This window comes from Cucurbita pepo, chromosome 13 (assembly GCF_057944985.1).
Source record: "Cucurbita pepo subsp. pepo isolate OVF chromosome 13, ASM5794498v1, whole genome shotgun sequence".
NCBI classification, from domain to species: Eukaryota; Viridiplantae; Streptophyta; class Magnoliopsida; order Cucurbitales; family Cucurbitaceae; genus Cucurbita; species Cucurbita pepo.
Window position 1 is genome coordinate 3864629 of NC_141810.1, and position 16405 is coordinate 3881033.

Consider the following 16405-nt stretch of genomic DNA (forward strand, 5'->3'; position numbering starts at 1 on the left):
TGATGAATGCTTGATTGAATGGCTCAGATGCAAATCTACCACAAGAATTGCATGAAACTTAGAAATGGCAAAGATGATGCTCGAATTTGTAAGGGTAAAAGTCTCAATTTGAGATCTCAATTTCATTTATCCGAAATCTGCCTTTTACATAATAATTTGTTGGTATTTAAGTCTTCCCACAAAAGAAACTTTCAATTCTTCAAATGCCACTAACATTTATCCCGATCCCCTTAAATCTCCACAAAAGAAGAAGTCAATTTGACCCATAACTTCCACCCTTTTGCGCATTACAAAAATTATAAAATTAAAAATAATAAATCGCAATTTATAGCAACTTCATCCGCTACTTCAACCGTGCAAATATTCACTTCTGAAGCTCCAAATGGTCCTTCCTCAACCGAATCAGCTTGTAACATATGAAATGATGGTTGAACCGAGCTTATTCAATTTTGTAGATGAAGAATGAATACTTGTTGACTCTTGTTAGCCTTGGATTCTGTAATAGGTCTAGTTGGAACATTTGGAACACCGTGATTCTTATCAAGAACCATAATATCCCTAGACCATATATGGTATCATGTGTGGTGATGATTCAGTGCTGCCATAAGGCCTTTGTTTCATAGACTAGTCTTTGGGTGGTCGAGAGATCATATAGATACATTATGAGATGAGAGAAACGAGTGCGACATGATGTTATAGTCCTACTTTAGAATTGTCATCTATTCTTTGGTATGTATGCACCCAGAGAGGATCAAAACCATACCGTCTACAGGGCATCAGTGTCGCTCAAACGTGGGTCGTGCCTCACCATGACATGCATGGATCACTATATTGTCGTGCCTCATCATGTGCATATACATGTATGTATCACGCAACACACACTTACACACATATAATAAATACATATATACATGCATAAATACATACATACCTATACATATACATAAACAGACAGACATATATATATATATATATATATATATATATGTGTGTGTATTATATTATGTATTTGTATATAGCACATATTTATACATTTTTATAATTTTCATCATTTTTATTTTTAAATGTGCAAAATTTACCATATATTCATTCTATATTCTTCTATTAAAGAAGATTTGCCCTAAAATTTTAAAGATCCACTTAACTATAATTATTTATGGATAAAAAAAATAGTTAATTTCTATATTAGCTAATAGACTTCTAATTAAATAGTCTAGTGATTTTATAAGTAGTTTATTACAATTTTATTTTGATTTTTTATTTTTCATGTTTTAAACTTTAGCAATGGATCGATACATTATTCATTTTTTATTGAGAAAAATTCTTAATAAAGAAGAAATATAAAAGAAGAAATGGAGTTATACTTACCATGTTTGAAGAGATTTGAGCGTATATTCAACTCAACTCATGTGCTGCAATTAGTGAAAAAATATATGATCGGATTAAAAGTCAATCAAATCAATATAGAAATATCATTTAAAACTAAACAAACAATTACTTTGGATTCAACATGTTTTAGACCTAATTTAATTTTTTAGATGGTAAACTTTTTCAATCCAATAAATCCTTATCAAATAATGAATTCGCCTAATCTAATATTAAAATATTCACCTTACGGTTGATTCGAGTTGTTCGAGTAATTGAATAAAAATTAATTTATAATTTTTTTTTAAATACCCATTTAGATGACGTGGTTCTTGGAGTAACTATTTTAACACTCTAATACACATAAAATATTTTTTTAAAAACAAACAACAAAAACAAGATGCCAAATTTAAAAAGTTCTCACTACAGGTTATATTTTTCTAAACAGTCTGGTTGTGCTAATATTCTATGTAAATCCAACCATTTCATTTACAACCCAAAATTTAACCCTTAGAAATAATAACAATAATAGTAATAAATCCCTTCCCTATTTTTGATTCCTAAATTATCCTATAAAATCGTTTGTCCCCCAATCTAAAAATCATAAACTCCCAAACAAAATTCATCATGGATCTTCCTCCAAAACCCACAAAACTCAATGTAATGTTTCTTCTTCTTTCTCTTTGAATTTCATTTTCTTTTTCTTTGTTTTCTTTCCATTGATCTTGTGGGCTTGGCTTGTTCTTCTACTTTCATTGGTTTTTGTCTGGAATCACTTCAAATGATTGTGGGTTTTTGTTCAAAACCCCGAATGGTTTATTGAAGAACTTTTTTTTCCCGTGGATCCTTACTATTCTCGATCAAATTCGAAAATGTAACCAACAAAAAGATGAACAAAAAGAGATTGAATCATCTTTGATTTTTTTCGGTAGGTTACAGCAGCGAGAATCTCGGTCGTGATCGTACTGGCATTGGTGAGCTTAGCCACCGTGGACGCTATGAATCCGCGTCTAAGTTCGAACTCCCTTGAATTTCAGGCGATCAATTGTCGGAAACACTCAGCGTTGTTAACGGAGTTTGGCGGCGTCGGCGACGGAGTAACTTCAAATACTCACGCGTTCCGAAAAGCGATTGAACATCTCAGCACAATGGCAGCAGATGGCGGAGCTCAATTGGTCGTGCCGCCGGGAAAATGGCTGACCGGAAGTTTTAATCTGACTAGCCATTTCACACTTTTTATCGATAAAGAAGCTAAAATTCTTGCATCCCAGGTTCGACCTATCGAGTATTTTATTTTTATAAACCTAACACCTTTGGGAGTGGTGATTTGAATTTTAATCTTTAATCCAAAATAAATGAGTTAGATTTGTTCCTCATAATTTAATTTAATGGTGCAGAATGAATCAGAATGGCCACTCGTGAAAGTTCTCCCATCTTATGGGAGGGGAAGAGATGCTCCTGGTGGACGGTACAGCAGCCTCATCTTTGGAACTAATCTCACCGATGTGGTTATCACGGGTGATTATTTTTTCTTACCTTTTAACATTCTAATTTTTTTTTTTAAATGGATTGCAAAATTATAACAGGCTTCCGTGCTATCAGAATTAAATAAAAAAGAACTAAGGTAACTGAAAACATAAAAAGAACATTTATAGAAAATAAAGTTGGGTTGGTGACATGGTGTAGGTAACAACGGTACACTCGACGGGCAGGGATCTTCTTGGTGGGAAAAGTTTAAGAAAGGGGAGCTCAAGGTAACACGGCCATATGTGATCGAGATCATGTACTCTGATCAAATCCAGATCTCGAATCTCACTTTGATCAACTCACCTTCTTGGTTCGTCCATCCGATTTATAGCAGGTTTGGCTATTTCGCTTCCGTCCCATTATCCTTGTATTTTAGGATTATGCTTCGAAAAAAGTATACCATTCAAATTCCTCCCGACCAAAAAGAATTTTTAATTATATATCGTAATATGGGTGAAAATGCAGAAATGTGATTATCCAAGGGCTCACCATCTTGGCTCCAGTCACCGTACCCAACACCGACGGAATCAATCCAGGTTCCCTTCTTCTTCTCCTTTAAAACCTTAGGGTTCTTTTCTTCCTCAATCCCTCTCGCTAATTCTCCGTTCAATTTATCAGATTCTTGTTCCAACACTCGAATCGAAGACTGCTACATTGTCTCCGGTGACGATTGCATCGCCATCAAGAGCGGATGGGACCAATACGGTATCAAGTTCGGAATGCCGACCGAGGACCTCGTCATTCGCCGCCTCACTTGCATCTCACCAGATTCTGCAGGTATTGCCCTTGGCAGCGAAATGTCCGGCGGAATCCGCAACGTCAGGATCGAAAACGTTACAGCAATCAACACACAGTCTGCCGTCAGAATCAAAACCGCTCGCGGACGAGGCGGTTTCGTCAAGGACATTTTCGTCCGAAGAATGTTTCTATCCACGATGAAATACGTCTTCTGGATAACTGGAGACTACAAATCGCATGCGGATGACAAGTTCGATCCCTCGGCATTGCCATTGATTAAGAACATTAATTACAGAGACGTGGTGGCCGAGAATGTTAATATGTCGGCAAATTTGGCGGGGATTTCAGGAGATCCATTCACGGATATTTGTGTTTCAAATGTGAAGATTGGATTGTCGGCGACGCCTAAAAAGTTGCAGTGGAACTGTACGAACATTGAGGGATTTAGTAGCGATGTGGATCCGCCGCCATGTGCTCCGCTGGCTAAGGCAGCGAAAAGCGGTGGATGTGACTTTCCCGAGGATCAGCTGCCGATTGAGAATGTTCAGTTGAAGTCATGCTCGGTTGAAATTCCTACCTTCTCGTAAAGACTTTGTTTTTTTTTTTTTTTTTTTTTTTTAATTCTATGGAATAAATGATAATGAAAAATTTAATGAACATATAGATAAAATGAGAAGTTTTTAAATTTGAAACTAACCTATTTCAACTAGATTTGTAATATATCACTAAACAATAACTAATTGTAACTCAAAACCATCAAAATAATACTCTAAAATTGAAAAAAAGAGAATAAAAACACACTTCTTATATCCAAATATGTATGGATCCACCATGAAGTTCTTATATGGTATGAGTAAGACACCTTATATTTCGTATCAGAGTCAAGTTATGACTCTTTATAATAGACCATTGCGGAGAACGTGGATCGAACACGTGACCTTCACATCTTCAGTCTGACGCTCTCCCAACTGAGCTATCCCCGCTATTTGCTAACGTAAAAATGCATAAGTAGAGTTATCCCCGCTACAAAGTTTAAATCATTACGAAATATTTCACAAATAAAACATAACCTAGATTGCACAGTCAAGTTAGGAATCTCGACACCATTGCGGTGAACATGGATCAAACACATAACACCTTCAAATCTTCAGTCTAACGCTCTCCCAACTAAGCTATCCCCGCTATTTTAACATAATAAAAATGCATAAGTAGAGCTATCTCTTCTATTTAATCACCGCTAATTAGTTGAGTTATGCTTAACTTGACAATTGATTACAATCAAAATTAATATGTGTAACTTTCTATCAAAGTTTAAATCGCAAATAAATATTCACTCATTAATTGATGAAATAGTCTAATTAAGACTCCGGTTCAAATGCGGTGAACGTGAATCAAACACGTGACCTTTAGATCTTTAGTCTAACGCTCTCCCAACTGAGCTATCCCCACCATAAGAGAACGGTAAGTGATAAAGCCCAACGAAGTTTAGAGTAGTTATGTCTTGTGTGGCTTAGATTGATTGTTATTATATGGATTGTTATATGGATGTTGTTGTTTGTTGTCATGCCTATTGATTACGAAAATAATTACTTTGGTATTGCATTTGTGCACGTTATGATTTTTGAATGAAATAAATGTGATAAGGGTTACACCCTTTGTGTATCGGGTAACCAGCCACCATTGGTCACATGGGTGATTGATGAAATTTATAAACGTGGTAAGGGTTACACGTTGTGTGTATAGTGTAGCCAACCACTATTGGTCACTAAGCATTGGATGCTAAAAGCTATTCTAGGTGAGTAGATTACATGCTATGTGTTATGAGTAACCAACCACCAAGGTCCCTTCATTTTGATTGATGAAACTATACGATGGTTTGCTTGTCTAACCACACTAGGGGAGTTAATGAGTTTTTTCGTACTTACCCTATTTTCAAATGATTTTCAAGTAAGGTTGTAGCATGGGAGTGACTGATGACTCGTGAATGTATAGAGAAAAATGGTGTAAAATTCACAAGAATACATGTAAATATACAATATCACAAATAGTAAATAACAAGTATATTGTCGTTTCGATAGAGAGCCTACTTTTTTGTTCCTTTCGTTGCTGGAAATTAAGTGAGTTTTTGGTCTTATTCAAATGGATGGGGGTGAACTTAAACTAATTAAAAAAAATTAAATGAGAGTATCAATTGTTCTCGAACGACGAAGAACAGCTAGAAAAATTAAGGAAGCTTTGGCTAGAACTGATAAAATAGACAGGTTGTTGAATTTTGTGGTGGCTTTTCGCTCATTTTAACTGATTTGCAAACCCACGGCGCACTTTCAAGGATCATGTAGGGTGATTACTTCCATAATAGTTTTGTAATCTCTCATAACAGGGCTAAAAAATTTATTCATAACCCTTCGACTATGTTTAAATATCCTCGCAATGGAACTAGAGTATTAAAGATAATTTCCTTGCTCCCCTCTTCTTTCGATCAAGAGAACAATAAGAGAACAACTAAGCTTGTAAAGTGGCCAACTAAGCAAACATGTAAATCATTAGTAACAACTCTTTAATAAACTAAAATCACACCGCAAACATACTTAAACTGCATAAAACTCTTCCGCCTCCCCTATAAGGCTTATCTCTCCATACAAACCGATTTCAACATAGAAATCAACATCCTAATCATGATAGAATAAGAAAAGAGAGGAAATGATTAAGAGTTATCAAGCTTTGTTGGTGTCCTTCAATAGAAGTCCCCCTCCTTTGAGCTCTCTCATCCACCTCTTTGCCTTACTCTATCCTTCTCGGTTTTCTTTTCCTTCTCCTATCAACAGCTTCTGAATTAGGATTCTTCTTCCTTCTTGGTTTTCTTTTGCCTTCGGTAGACATTAAAGGATGTCAGATATATTTCTGGTCTCAAGAAGAACCTGATATGTATTGGTCAGTTCGATAGCATAGGTTATGCAACAAAGTTTGGGAAGAGTTCGTGGAAGATTGTGAAGGGTGCTATGGTGGTAGCACATGGCACAAAATCTAGAACCTTATACACCACTACAGGGTGTATGAAAATGGCTGCGGTTGCTGGAGTGCTTCAAGTTCAAGTCTATGGCATAATAAACTTGGACATATGAGCGTCAAAGGAATGAAGATGCTGGTTGCAAATGGAGTTTTAGAAGGCCTAAAGTCTGTTGACATAGGTCTTTCTGAGAGATGCGTTATGTGAAACAGAAACGAGTTAGCTTCTCAAAGGCTGCCAGAGAATCAAAGAAAGTACGATTGGAAATGGTCCATGCAGACGTTTGGGGACCATCTCCAGTTTCATCACTGGGCGGATCAAAGTTCTAGGTCACCTTCATCGAGATTTCAGCAGGAAGGTATGGGTTTATTTCCTGAAACACAAAGTCAAATGTGTTTGTCACCTTCTAGAAGTGGAAGGCTGAAGTTGAAAATCACACCGGCTTGAAGATCAAATGATTGAGGTCTGACAGTGGAGGAGAGTACGACAAGTCAGAGTTTATAACATTTTGTGCAGCGGAGGGAATTAGATTAATGAGGACAGTTCCTGGTAAGGCAAGAAAAAATGGTGTTGCAGAAAGAATGAACAGAACATTGAATGAGCGGGCAAGAAGCATGAGGATTCATTCTGGATTGCCAAAGACATTTTGGGCCGATGCTGTAAATAATGCAGCCTACTTGATGAATAGAGGACCGTCAGTACCCTTGAAGTTCAAGTTGCCGGAAGGAACTCACGTACTCTCACTTGGGAACTTTTGGTTGTACTGCGTATGTTCACGTCAATCCAGAGAAAAGAGACAAGCTTGATGCTAAGGCTGTGAAGTGCAACTTCATAGGCTATGACTCTGACATGTTCGGGTACAAATTTTGGGACGACAAGAATAGGAAAATCCTAAGACATTGTGACGTAATCTTTGATGAAAAAGTCCTGTACGAGGACAAAGAGAAGATAAACTTTGAGACCATGAAGCAAGTGGAAGTTGAGCTTGAGTCGCAGGAAAACTCACCCAATGATATTAGAGCAGAAGCTCGTGAAACTCCTAAGACCGTTACTGAAGAACCAGACGTAGAGCAAGTTACACCTGAGCAGGTGTTGAGGAGATGACCCAAAGCTATCAGAGCACCAGATAGATATTCACCTTCATTACATTATTTGTCGTGGCTGACGAAGGAGAACCAGAGTCCCTTGATGACGACCTACAGTTGGAGGATACAACCAAGTGGGAGAAAGCCATGGATGATAGGATGTCTAGGCCTCAGAAATGCATTGCTCTTTCATCTACTGAAGCTGAGTACGCGGAAATAGCTGAAGCTGGAAATGAGATGATATGGATGAAAGACTATCTAGAAGAATTACGCAAGAAGCAGTGCAAGAAGATTCTTCAGGTAGATGGTTAGAGTGACAAGCAGTTGGTGAGGAACCCGGTCTATCATTCAAAGACAAAACACAGAAGGCGATACCATTTCACTCGGAGGTCAGTGGAAGATGGTGATGTGTTTGGAGAAGATAGAGGGTGTAAAGAATCCAGCAAACATGTTGACAAAATGTGTTGACGTTGGAAGGTTGAGGTTGTGCAAAGCCTCAATTGGTATGGTGCAGTGAAGATTGAGAATGAAATTCTTTGTTGGCTGGATCGGTCTACAAGTGGGAGATTGTTTACATATGGAGCCTGATGCCCATTTACAGTAAATATTTACTAAAGATCTGGTAGAGATATATATGGTAGATATTTCGTAAAGATCCGGTAGAGATATATATGGTAGATATTTCGTAAAAATTTAGTAAAGCTTTATTTAGTAAACTGAAACGATATATACCTCATCAAGCAATGCTTTCAAGATGTACTTTTCTTCATTCTCTGTATTCTGTTTTGGTGTACATACCTGAAAAGTCATCAATAAAACCTTTAGCCAACATTCCTCCTTGAATTTTCTCTCTCCTGTTCTTTGTGTTCGTCTTGATCGAGGATATGTGTTGTTGTGCGATTCTAACAATTACTTCAATAATAATTTTGTAATTTCTAATAACAGGGCTAAAAAATTATTTATAACCCTTCAACTACGTTCATGTATCCTCGCAATGGAACTAGAGTATTAAAGATAATTCCCTTCTCCCCTCTTCTTTCGAACAAGAGAACAATAAGAGAACAACTATGCATGTAAAGTGGCCAACTAAGCAAACATGTAAATCATTAGTAACAACTCTTTAATAAAATAAAATCACACCGTCAACATACTTAAACTACATAAAACTCTTCCGCCTCCCCTGTAAGGCTTAGCTCTCCATACAAAATGATTTCAACGTAGGAATCAACATCTTAATCGTGATAGAATAAGAAAAGAGAGAAACTGATTAAGAGTTATCAAGCTTTGTTTCTGTCCTTCGATGGAAGTCCCCCTACTTTGAGCTCTCTCTCTCATCCACCTCTTTGCCTTAATCTATCCTTCTTGGTTTCCTTTTCCTTCTCCTATCAACAGCTGCTGAATTAGGGTTCTTCTTCCTTTTTGGTTTTCTATTCCGTTCGGTGGCCCTCTTCTCTTTAGGTAATCTTCCTGATAAGACAACCCTAATCCTCAGCCCGATGATCCAAGCTTTTGTTGAAGCAAGAACCCTTGAATCAAAGAAATCAACGCCAACTTATACAAAATTCGGATCAATCAAGAGATAAGGCAAGAATTAGATTACCTCTTAAGATAAAAGATCTAGAAGCAAGATTTGAAATCTTGTTTTAAATTGAGTCACTCCACAATTTGATGAATGCTTGATTGAATGGCTCAGATGCAAATCTACCACAAGAATTGCATGAAAGTAAACAATAACTAATTGTAACTCAAAAGAATAAAAACACACTTCTTATATCCAAATATGTATGGATCCACCATGAAGTTCTTATATGGTATGATTAAGACACCTTATATTTCGTATCAGAGTCAAGTTATGACTCTTTATAATAGACCATTGCGGTGAACGTGGATCGAACACGTGACCTTCAGATCTTCAGTCTGACGCTCTCCCAACTGAGCTATCCCCGCTATTTGCTAACGTAAAAATGCATAAGTAGAGTTATCCCCGCTACAAAGTTTAAATCATTACGAAATATTTCACAAATAAAACATAACCTAGATTGCACAGTCAAGTTAGGAATCTCGTCACCATTGCGGTGAACATGGATCAAACACATAACACCTTCAAATCTTCAGTCTAACGCTCTCCCAACTAAGCTATCCCCGCTATTTTAACATAATAAAAATGCATAAGTAGAGCTATCTCTTCTATTTAATCACCGCTAATTAGTTGAGTTATGCTTAACTTGACAATTGATTACAATCAAAATTAATATGTGTAACTTTCTATCAAAGTTTAAATCGCAAATAAATATTCACTCATTAATTGATGAAATAGTCTAATTAAGACTCCGGTTCAAATGCGGTGAACGTGAATCAAACACGTGACCTTTAGATCTTTAGTCTAACGCTCTCCCAACTGAGCTATCCCCACCATAAGAGAACGGTAAGTGATAAAGCCCAACGAAGTTTAGAGTAGTTATGTCTTGTGTGGCTTAGATTGATTGTTATTATATGGATTGTTATATGGATGTTTTTGTTTGTTGTCATGCCTATTGATTACGAAAATAATTACTTTGGTATTGCATTTGTGCACGTTATGATTTTTGAATGAAATAAATGTGATAAGGGTTACACCCTTTGTGTATCGGGTAACCAGCCACCATTGGTCACATGGGTGATTGATGAAATTTATAAACGTGGTAAGGGTTACACGTTGTGTGTATAGTGTAGCCAACCACTATTGGTCACTAAGCATTGGATGCTAAAAGCTATTCTAGGTGAGTAGATTACATGCTATGTGTTATGAGTAACCAACCACCAAGGTCCCTTCATTTTGATTGATGAAACTATACGATGGTTTGCTTGTCTAACCACACTAGGGGAGTTAATGAGTTTTTTCGTACTTACCCTATTTTCAAATGATTTTCAAGTAAGGTTGTAGCATGGGAGTGACTGATGACTCGTGAATGTATAGAGAAAAATGGTGTAAAATTCACAAGAATACATGTAAATATACAATATCACAAATAGTAAATAACAAGTATATTGTCGTTTCGATAGAGAGCCTACTTTTTTGTTCCTTTCGTTGCTGGAAATTAAGTGAGTTTTTGGTCTTATTCAAATGGATGGGGGTGAACTTAAACTAATTAAAAAAAATTAAATGAGAGTATCAATTGTTCTCGAACGACGAAGAACAGCTAGAAAAATTAAGGAAGCTTTGGCTAGAACTGATAAAATAGACAGGTTGTTGAATTTTGTGGTGGCTTTTCGCTCATTTTAACTGATTTGCAAACCCACGGCGCACTTTCAAGGATCATGTAGGGTGATTACTTCCATAATAGTTTTGTAATCTCTCATAACAGGGCTAAAAAATTTATTCATAACCCTTCGACTATGTTTAAATATCCTCGCAATGGAACTAGAGTATTAAAGATAATTTCCTTGCTCCCCTCTTCTTTCGATCAAGAGAACAATAAGAGAACAACTAAGCTTGTAAAGTGGCCAACTAAGCAAACATGTAAATCATTAGTAACAACTCTTTAATAAACTAAAATCACACCGCAAACATACTTAAACTGCATAAAACTCTTCCGCCTCCCCTATAAGGCTTATCTCTCCATACAAACCGATTTCAACATAGAAATCAACATCCTAATCATGATAGAATAAGAAAAGAGAGGAAATGATTAAGAGTTATCAAGCTTTGTTGGTGTCCTTCAATAGAAGTCCCCCTCCTTTGAGCTCTCTCATCCACCTCTTTGCCTTACTCTATCCTTCTCGGTTTTCTTTTCCTTCTCCTATCAACAGCTTCTGAATTAGGATTCTTCTTCCTTCTTGGTTTTCTTTTGCCTTCGGTAGACATTAAAGGATGTCAGATATATTTCTGGTCTCAAGAAGAACCTGATATGTATTGGTCAGTTCGATAGCATAGGTTATGCAACAAAGTTTGGGAAGAGTTCGTGGAAGATTGTGAAGGGTGCTATGGTGGTAGCACATGGCACAAAATCTAGAACCTTATACACCACTACAGGGTGTATGAAAATGGCTGCGGTTGCTGGAGTGCTTCAAGTTCAAGTCTATGGCATAATAAACTTGGACATATGAGCGTCAAAGGAATGAAGATGCTGGTTGCAAATGGAGTTTTAGAAGGCCTAAAGTCTGTTGACATAGGTCTTTCTGAGAGATGCGTTATGTGAAACAGAAACGAGTTAGCTTCTCAAAGGCTGCCAGAGAATCAAAGAAAGTACGATTGGAAATGGTCCATGCAGACGTTTGGGGACCATCTCCAGTTTCATCACTGGGCGGATCAAAGTTCTAGGTCACCTTCATCGAGATTTCAGCAGGAAGGTATGGGTTTATTTCCTGAAACACAAAGTCAAATGTGTTTGTCACCTTCTAGAAGTGGAAGGCTGAAGTTGAAAATCACACCGGCTTGAAGATCAAATGATTGAGGTCTGACAGTGGAGGAGAGTACGACAAGTCAGAGTTTATAACATTTTGTGCAGCGGAGGGAATTAGATTAATGAGGACAGTTCCTGGTAAGGCAAGAAAAAATGGTGTTGCAGAAAGAATGAACAGAACATTGAATGAGCGGGCAAGAAGCATGAGGATTCATTCTGGATTGCCAAAGACATTTTGGGCCGATGCTGTAAATAATGCAGCCTACTTGATGAATAGAGGACCATCAGTACCCTTGAAGTTCAAGTTGCCGGAAGGAACTCACGTACTCTCACTTGGGAACTTTTGGTTGTACTGCGTATGTTCACGTCAATCCAGAGAAAAGAGACAAGCTTGATGCTAAGGCTGTGAAGTGCAACTTCATAGGCTATGACTCTGACATGTTCGGGTACAAATTTTGGGACGACAAGAATAGGAAAATCCTAAGACATTGTGACGTAATCTTTGATGAAAAAGTCCTGTACGAGGACAAAGAGAAGATAAACTTTGAGACCATGAAGCAAGTGGAAGTTGAGCTTGAGTCGCAGGAAAACTCACCCAATGATATTAGAGCAGAAGCTCGTGAAACTCCTAAGACCGTTACTGAAGAACCAGACGTAGAGCAAGTTACACCTGAGCAGGTGTTGAGGAGATGACCCAAAGCTATCAGAGCACCAGATAGATATTCACCTTCATTACATTATTTGTCGTGGCTGACGAAGGAGAACCAGAGTCCCTTGATGACGACCTACAGTTGGAGGATACAACCAAGTGGGAGAAAGCCATGGATGATAGGATGTCTAGGCCTCAGAAATGCATTGCTCTTTCATCTACTGAAGCTGAGTACGCGGAAATAGCTGAAGCTGGAAATGAGATGATATGGATGACAGACTATCTAGAAGAATTACGCAAGAAGCAGTGCAAGAAGATTCTTCAGGTAGATGGTTAGAGTGACAAGCAGTTGGTGAGGAACCCGGTCTATCATTCAAAGACAAAACACAGAAGGCGATACCATTTCACTCGGAGGTCAGTGGAAGATGGTGATGTGTTTGGAGAAGATAGAGGGTGTAAAGAATCCAGCAAACATGTTGACAAAATGTGTTGACGTTGGAAGGTTGAGGTTGTGCAAAGCCTCAATTGGTTGGTGCAGTGAAGATTGAGAATGAAATTCTTTGTTGGCTGGATCGGTCTACAAGTGGGAGATTGTTTACATATGGAGCCTGATGCCCATTTACAGTAAATATTTACTAAAGATCTGGTAGAGATATATATGGTAGATATTTCGTAAAGATCCGGTAGAGATATATATGGTAGATATTTCGTAAAGATTTAGTAAAGCTTTATTTAGTAAACTGAAACGATATATACCTCATCAAGCAATGCTTTCAAGATGTACTTTTCTTCATTCTCTGTATTCTGTTTTGGTGTACATACCTGAAAAGTCATCAATAAAACCTTTAGCCAACATTCCTCCTTGAATTTTCTCTCTCCTGTTCTTTGTGTTCGTCTTGATCGAGGATATGTGTTGTTGTGCGATTCTAACAATTACTTCAATAATAATTTTGTAATTTCTAATAACAGGGCTAAAAAATTATTTATAACCCTTCAACTACGTTCATGTATCCTCGCAATGGAACTAGAGTATTAAAGATAATTCCCTTCTCCCCTCTTCTTTCGAACAAGAGAACAATAAGAGAACAACTATGCATGTAAAGTGGCCAACTAAGCAAACATGTAAATCATTAGTAACAACTCTTTAATAAAATAAAATCACACCGTCAACATACTTAAACTACATAAAACTCTTCCGCCTCCCCTGTAAGGCTTAGCTCTCCATACAAAATGATTTCAACGTAGGAATCAACATCTTAATCGTGATAGAATAAGAAAAGAGAGAAACTGATTAAGAGTTATCAAGCTTTGTTTCTGTCCTTCGATGGAAGTCCCCCTACTTTGAGCTCTCTCTCTCATCCACCTCTTTGCCTTAATCTATCCTTCTTGGTTTCCTTTTCCTTCTCCTATCAACAGCTGCTGAATTAGGGTTCTTCTTCCTTTTTAGTTTTCTATTCCGTTCGGTGGCCCTCTTCTCTTTAGGTAATCTTCCTGATAAGACAACCCTAATCCTCAGCCCGATGATCCAAGCTTTTGTTGAAGCAAGAACCCTTGAATCAAAGAAATCAACGCCAACTTATACAAAATTCGGATCAATCAAGAGATAAGGCAAGAATTAGATTACCTCTTAAGATAAAAGATCTAGAAGCAAGATTTGGAATCTTGTTTTAAATTGAGTCACTCCACAATAGAACTTGATGAATGCTTGATTGAATGGCTCAGATGCAAATCTACCACAAGAATTGCATGAAAGTAAACAATAACTAATTGTAACTCAAAACCATCAAAATAATACTCTAAAATTGAAAAAAAGAGAATAAAAACACACTTCTTATATCCAAATATGTATGGATCCACCATGAAGTTCTTATATGGTATGATTAAGACACCTTATATTTCGTATCAGAGTCAAGTTATGACTCTTTATAATAGACCATTGCGGAGAACGTGGATCGAACACGTGACCTTCACATCTTCAGTCTGACGCTCTCCCAACTGAGCTATCCCCGCTATTTGCTAACGTAAAAATGCATAAGTAGAGTTATCCCCGCTACAAAGTTTAAATCATTACGAAATATTTCACAAATAAAACATAACCTAGATTGCACAGTCAAGTTAGGAATCTCGACACCATTGCGGTGAACATGGATCAAACACATAACACCTTCAAATCTTCAGTCTAACGCTCTCCCAACTAAGCTATCCCCGCTATTTTAACATAATAAAAATGCATAAGTAGAGCTATCTCTTCTATTTAATCACCGCTAATTAGTTGAGTTATGCTTAACTTGACAATTGATTACAATCAAAATTAATATGTGTAACTTTCTATCAAAGTTTAAATCGCAAATAAATATTCACTCATTAATTGATGAAATAGTCTAATTAAGACTCCGGTTCAAATGCGGTGAACGTGAATCAAACACGTGACCTTTAGATCTTTAGTCTAACGCTCTCCCAACTGAGCTATCCCCACCATAAGAGAACGGTAAGTGATAAAGCCCAACGAAGTTTAGAGTAGTTATGTCTTGTGTGGCTTAGATTGATTGTTATTATATGGATTGTTATATGGATGTTGTTGTTTGTTGTCATGCCTATTGATTACGAAAATAATTACTTTGGTATTGCATTTGTGCACGTTATGATTTTTGAATGAAATAAATGTGATAAGGGTTACACCCTTTGTGTATCGGGTAACCAGCCACCATTGGTCACATGGGTGATTGATGAAATTTATAAACGTGGTAAGGGTTACACGTTGTGTGTATAGTGTAGCCAACCACTATTGGTCACTAAGCATTGGATGCTAAAAGCTATTCTAGGTGAGTAGATTACATGCTATGTGTTATGAGTAACCAACCACCAAGGTCCCTTCATTTTGATTGATGAAACTATACGATGGTTTGCTTGTCTAACCACACTAGGGGAGTTAATGAGTTTTTTCGTACTTACCCTATTTTCAAATGATTTTCAAGTAAGGTTGTAGCATGGGAGTGACTGATGACTCGTGAATGTATAGAGAAAAATGGTGTAAAATTCACAAGAATACATGTAAATATACAATATCACAAATAGTAAATAACAAGTATATTGTCGTTTCGATAGAGAGCCTACTTTTTTGTTCCTTTCGTTGCTGGAAATTAAGTGAGTTTTTGGTCTTATTCAAATGGATGGGGGTGAACTTAAACTAATTAAAAAAAATTAAATGAGAGTATCAATTGTTCTCGAACGACGAAGAACAGCTAGAAAAATTAAGGAAGCTTTGGCTAGAACTGATAAAATAGACAGGTTGTTGAATTTTGTGGTGGCTTTTCGCTCATTTTAACTGATTTGCAAACCCACGGCGCACTTTCAAGGATCATGTAGGGTGATTACTTCCATAATAGTTTTGTAATCTCTCATAACAGGGCTAAAAAATTTATTCATAACCCTTCGACTATGTTTAAATATCCTCGCAATGGAACTAGAGTATTAAAGATAATTTCCTCGCTCCCCTCTTCTTTCGATCAAGAGAACAATAAGAGAACAACTAAGCTTGTAAAGTGGCCAACTAAGCAAACATGTAAATCATTAGTAACAACTCTTTAATAAACTAAAATCACACCGCAAACATACTTAAACTGCATAAAACTCTTCCGCCTCCCCTATAAGG

General features: G+C 37.1%; 1 protein-coding gene and 6 non-coding genes across 7 annotated transcripts; 1 reads left to right on the forward strand and 6 right to left on the reverse strand.

Annotated features, from left to right (window-relative positions):
• The first annotated feature begins 2107 nt into the window (after window positions 1-2107).
• On the forward strand, window positions 2108-4326 carry LOC147789649 (putative polygalacturonase). Its single transcript, XM_087117011.1, has 5 exons — window positions 2108-2636; window positions 2763-2883; window positions 3052-3226; window positions 3358-3428; window positions 3511-4326. Exons 1-5 carry the CDS (start codon window positions 2364-2366, stop codon window positions 4215-4217), a joined length of 1347 nt encoding a protein of 448 aa, XP_086973137.1. The 5' UTR covers window positions 2108-2363; the 3' UTR covers window positions 4218-4326.
• A 214-nt stretch (window positions 4327-4540) lies between these two features.
• Window positions 4541-4613, reverse strand: TRNAF-GAA (transfer RNA phenylalanine (anticodon GAA)). Its single transcript has one exon. It is a non-coding gene; the product is annotated as a tRNA-Phe (tRNA).
• Window positions 4614-5006: 393 nt separating this feature from the next.
• On the reverse strand, window positions 5007-5079 carry TRNAF-AAA (transfer RNA phenylalanine (anticodon AAA)). Its single transcript has one exon. It is a non-coding gene; the product is annotated as a tRNA-Phe (tRNA).
• Window positions 5080-9596: 4517 nt separating this feature from the next.
• Window positions 9597-9669, reverse strand: TRNAF-GAA (transfer RNA phenylalanine (anticodon GAA)). Its single transcript has one exon. It is a non-coding gene; the product is annotated as a tRNA-Phe (tRNA).
• Window positions 9670-10062: 393 nt separating this feature from the next.
• Window positions 10063-10135, reverse strand: TRNAF-AAA (transfer RNA phenylalanine (anticodon AAA)). The gene has a single exon. It is a non-coding gene; the product is annotated as a tRNA-Phe (tRNA).
• Window positions 10136-14690: 4555 nt separating this feature from the next.
• Window positions 14691-14763, reverse strand: TRNAF-GAA (transfer RNA phenylalanine (anticodon GAA)). The gene has a single exon. It is a non-coding gene; the product is annotated as a tRNA-Phe (tRNA).
• A 393-nt stretch (window positions 14764-15156) lies between these two features.
• TRNAF-AAA (transfer RNA phenylalanine (anticodon AAA)) lies at window positions 15157-15229 on the reverse strand. The gene has a single exon. It is a non-coding gene; the product is annotated as a tRNA-Phe (tRNA).
• Window positions 15230-16405: the final 1176 nt, after the last annotated feature.

Excerpts from the sequence above, each read along its gene's own strand:
- LOC147789649 (XM_087117011.1), top strand. The coding sequence starts at position 2,364 with ATGAATCCGCGTCTAAGTTCGAACTCCCTTGAATTTCAGGCGATCAAT. Across the intron at positions 2,884-3,051 it reads CACCGATGTGGTTATCACGG|GTAACAACGGTACACTCGAC; the intron begins GTGATTATTTTT and ends GACATGGTGTAG. Across the intron at positions 3,429-3,510 it reads CACCGACGGAATCAATCCAG|ATTCTTGTTCCAACACTCGA; the intron begins GTTCCCTTCTTC and ends TCAATTTATCAG.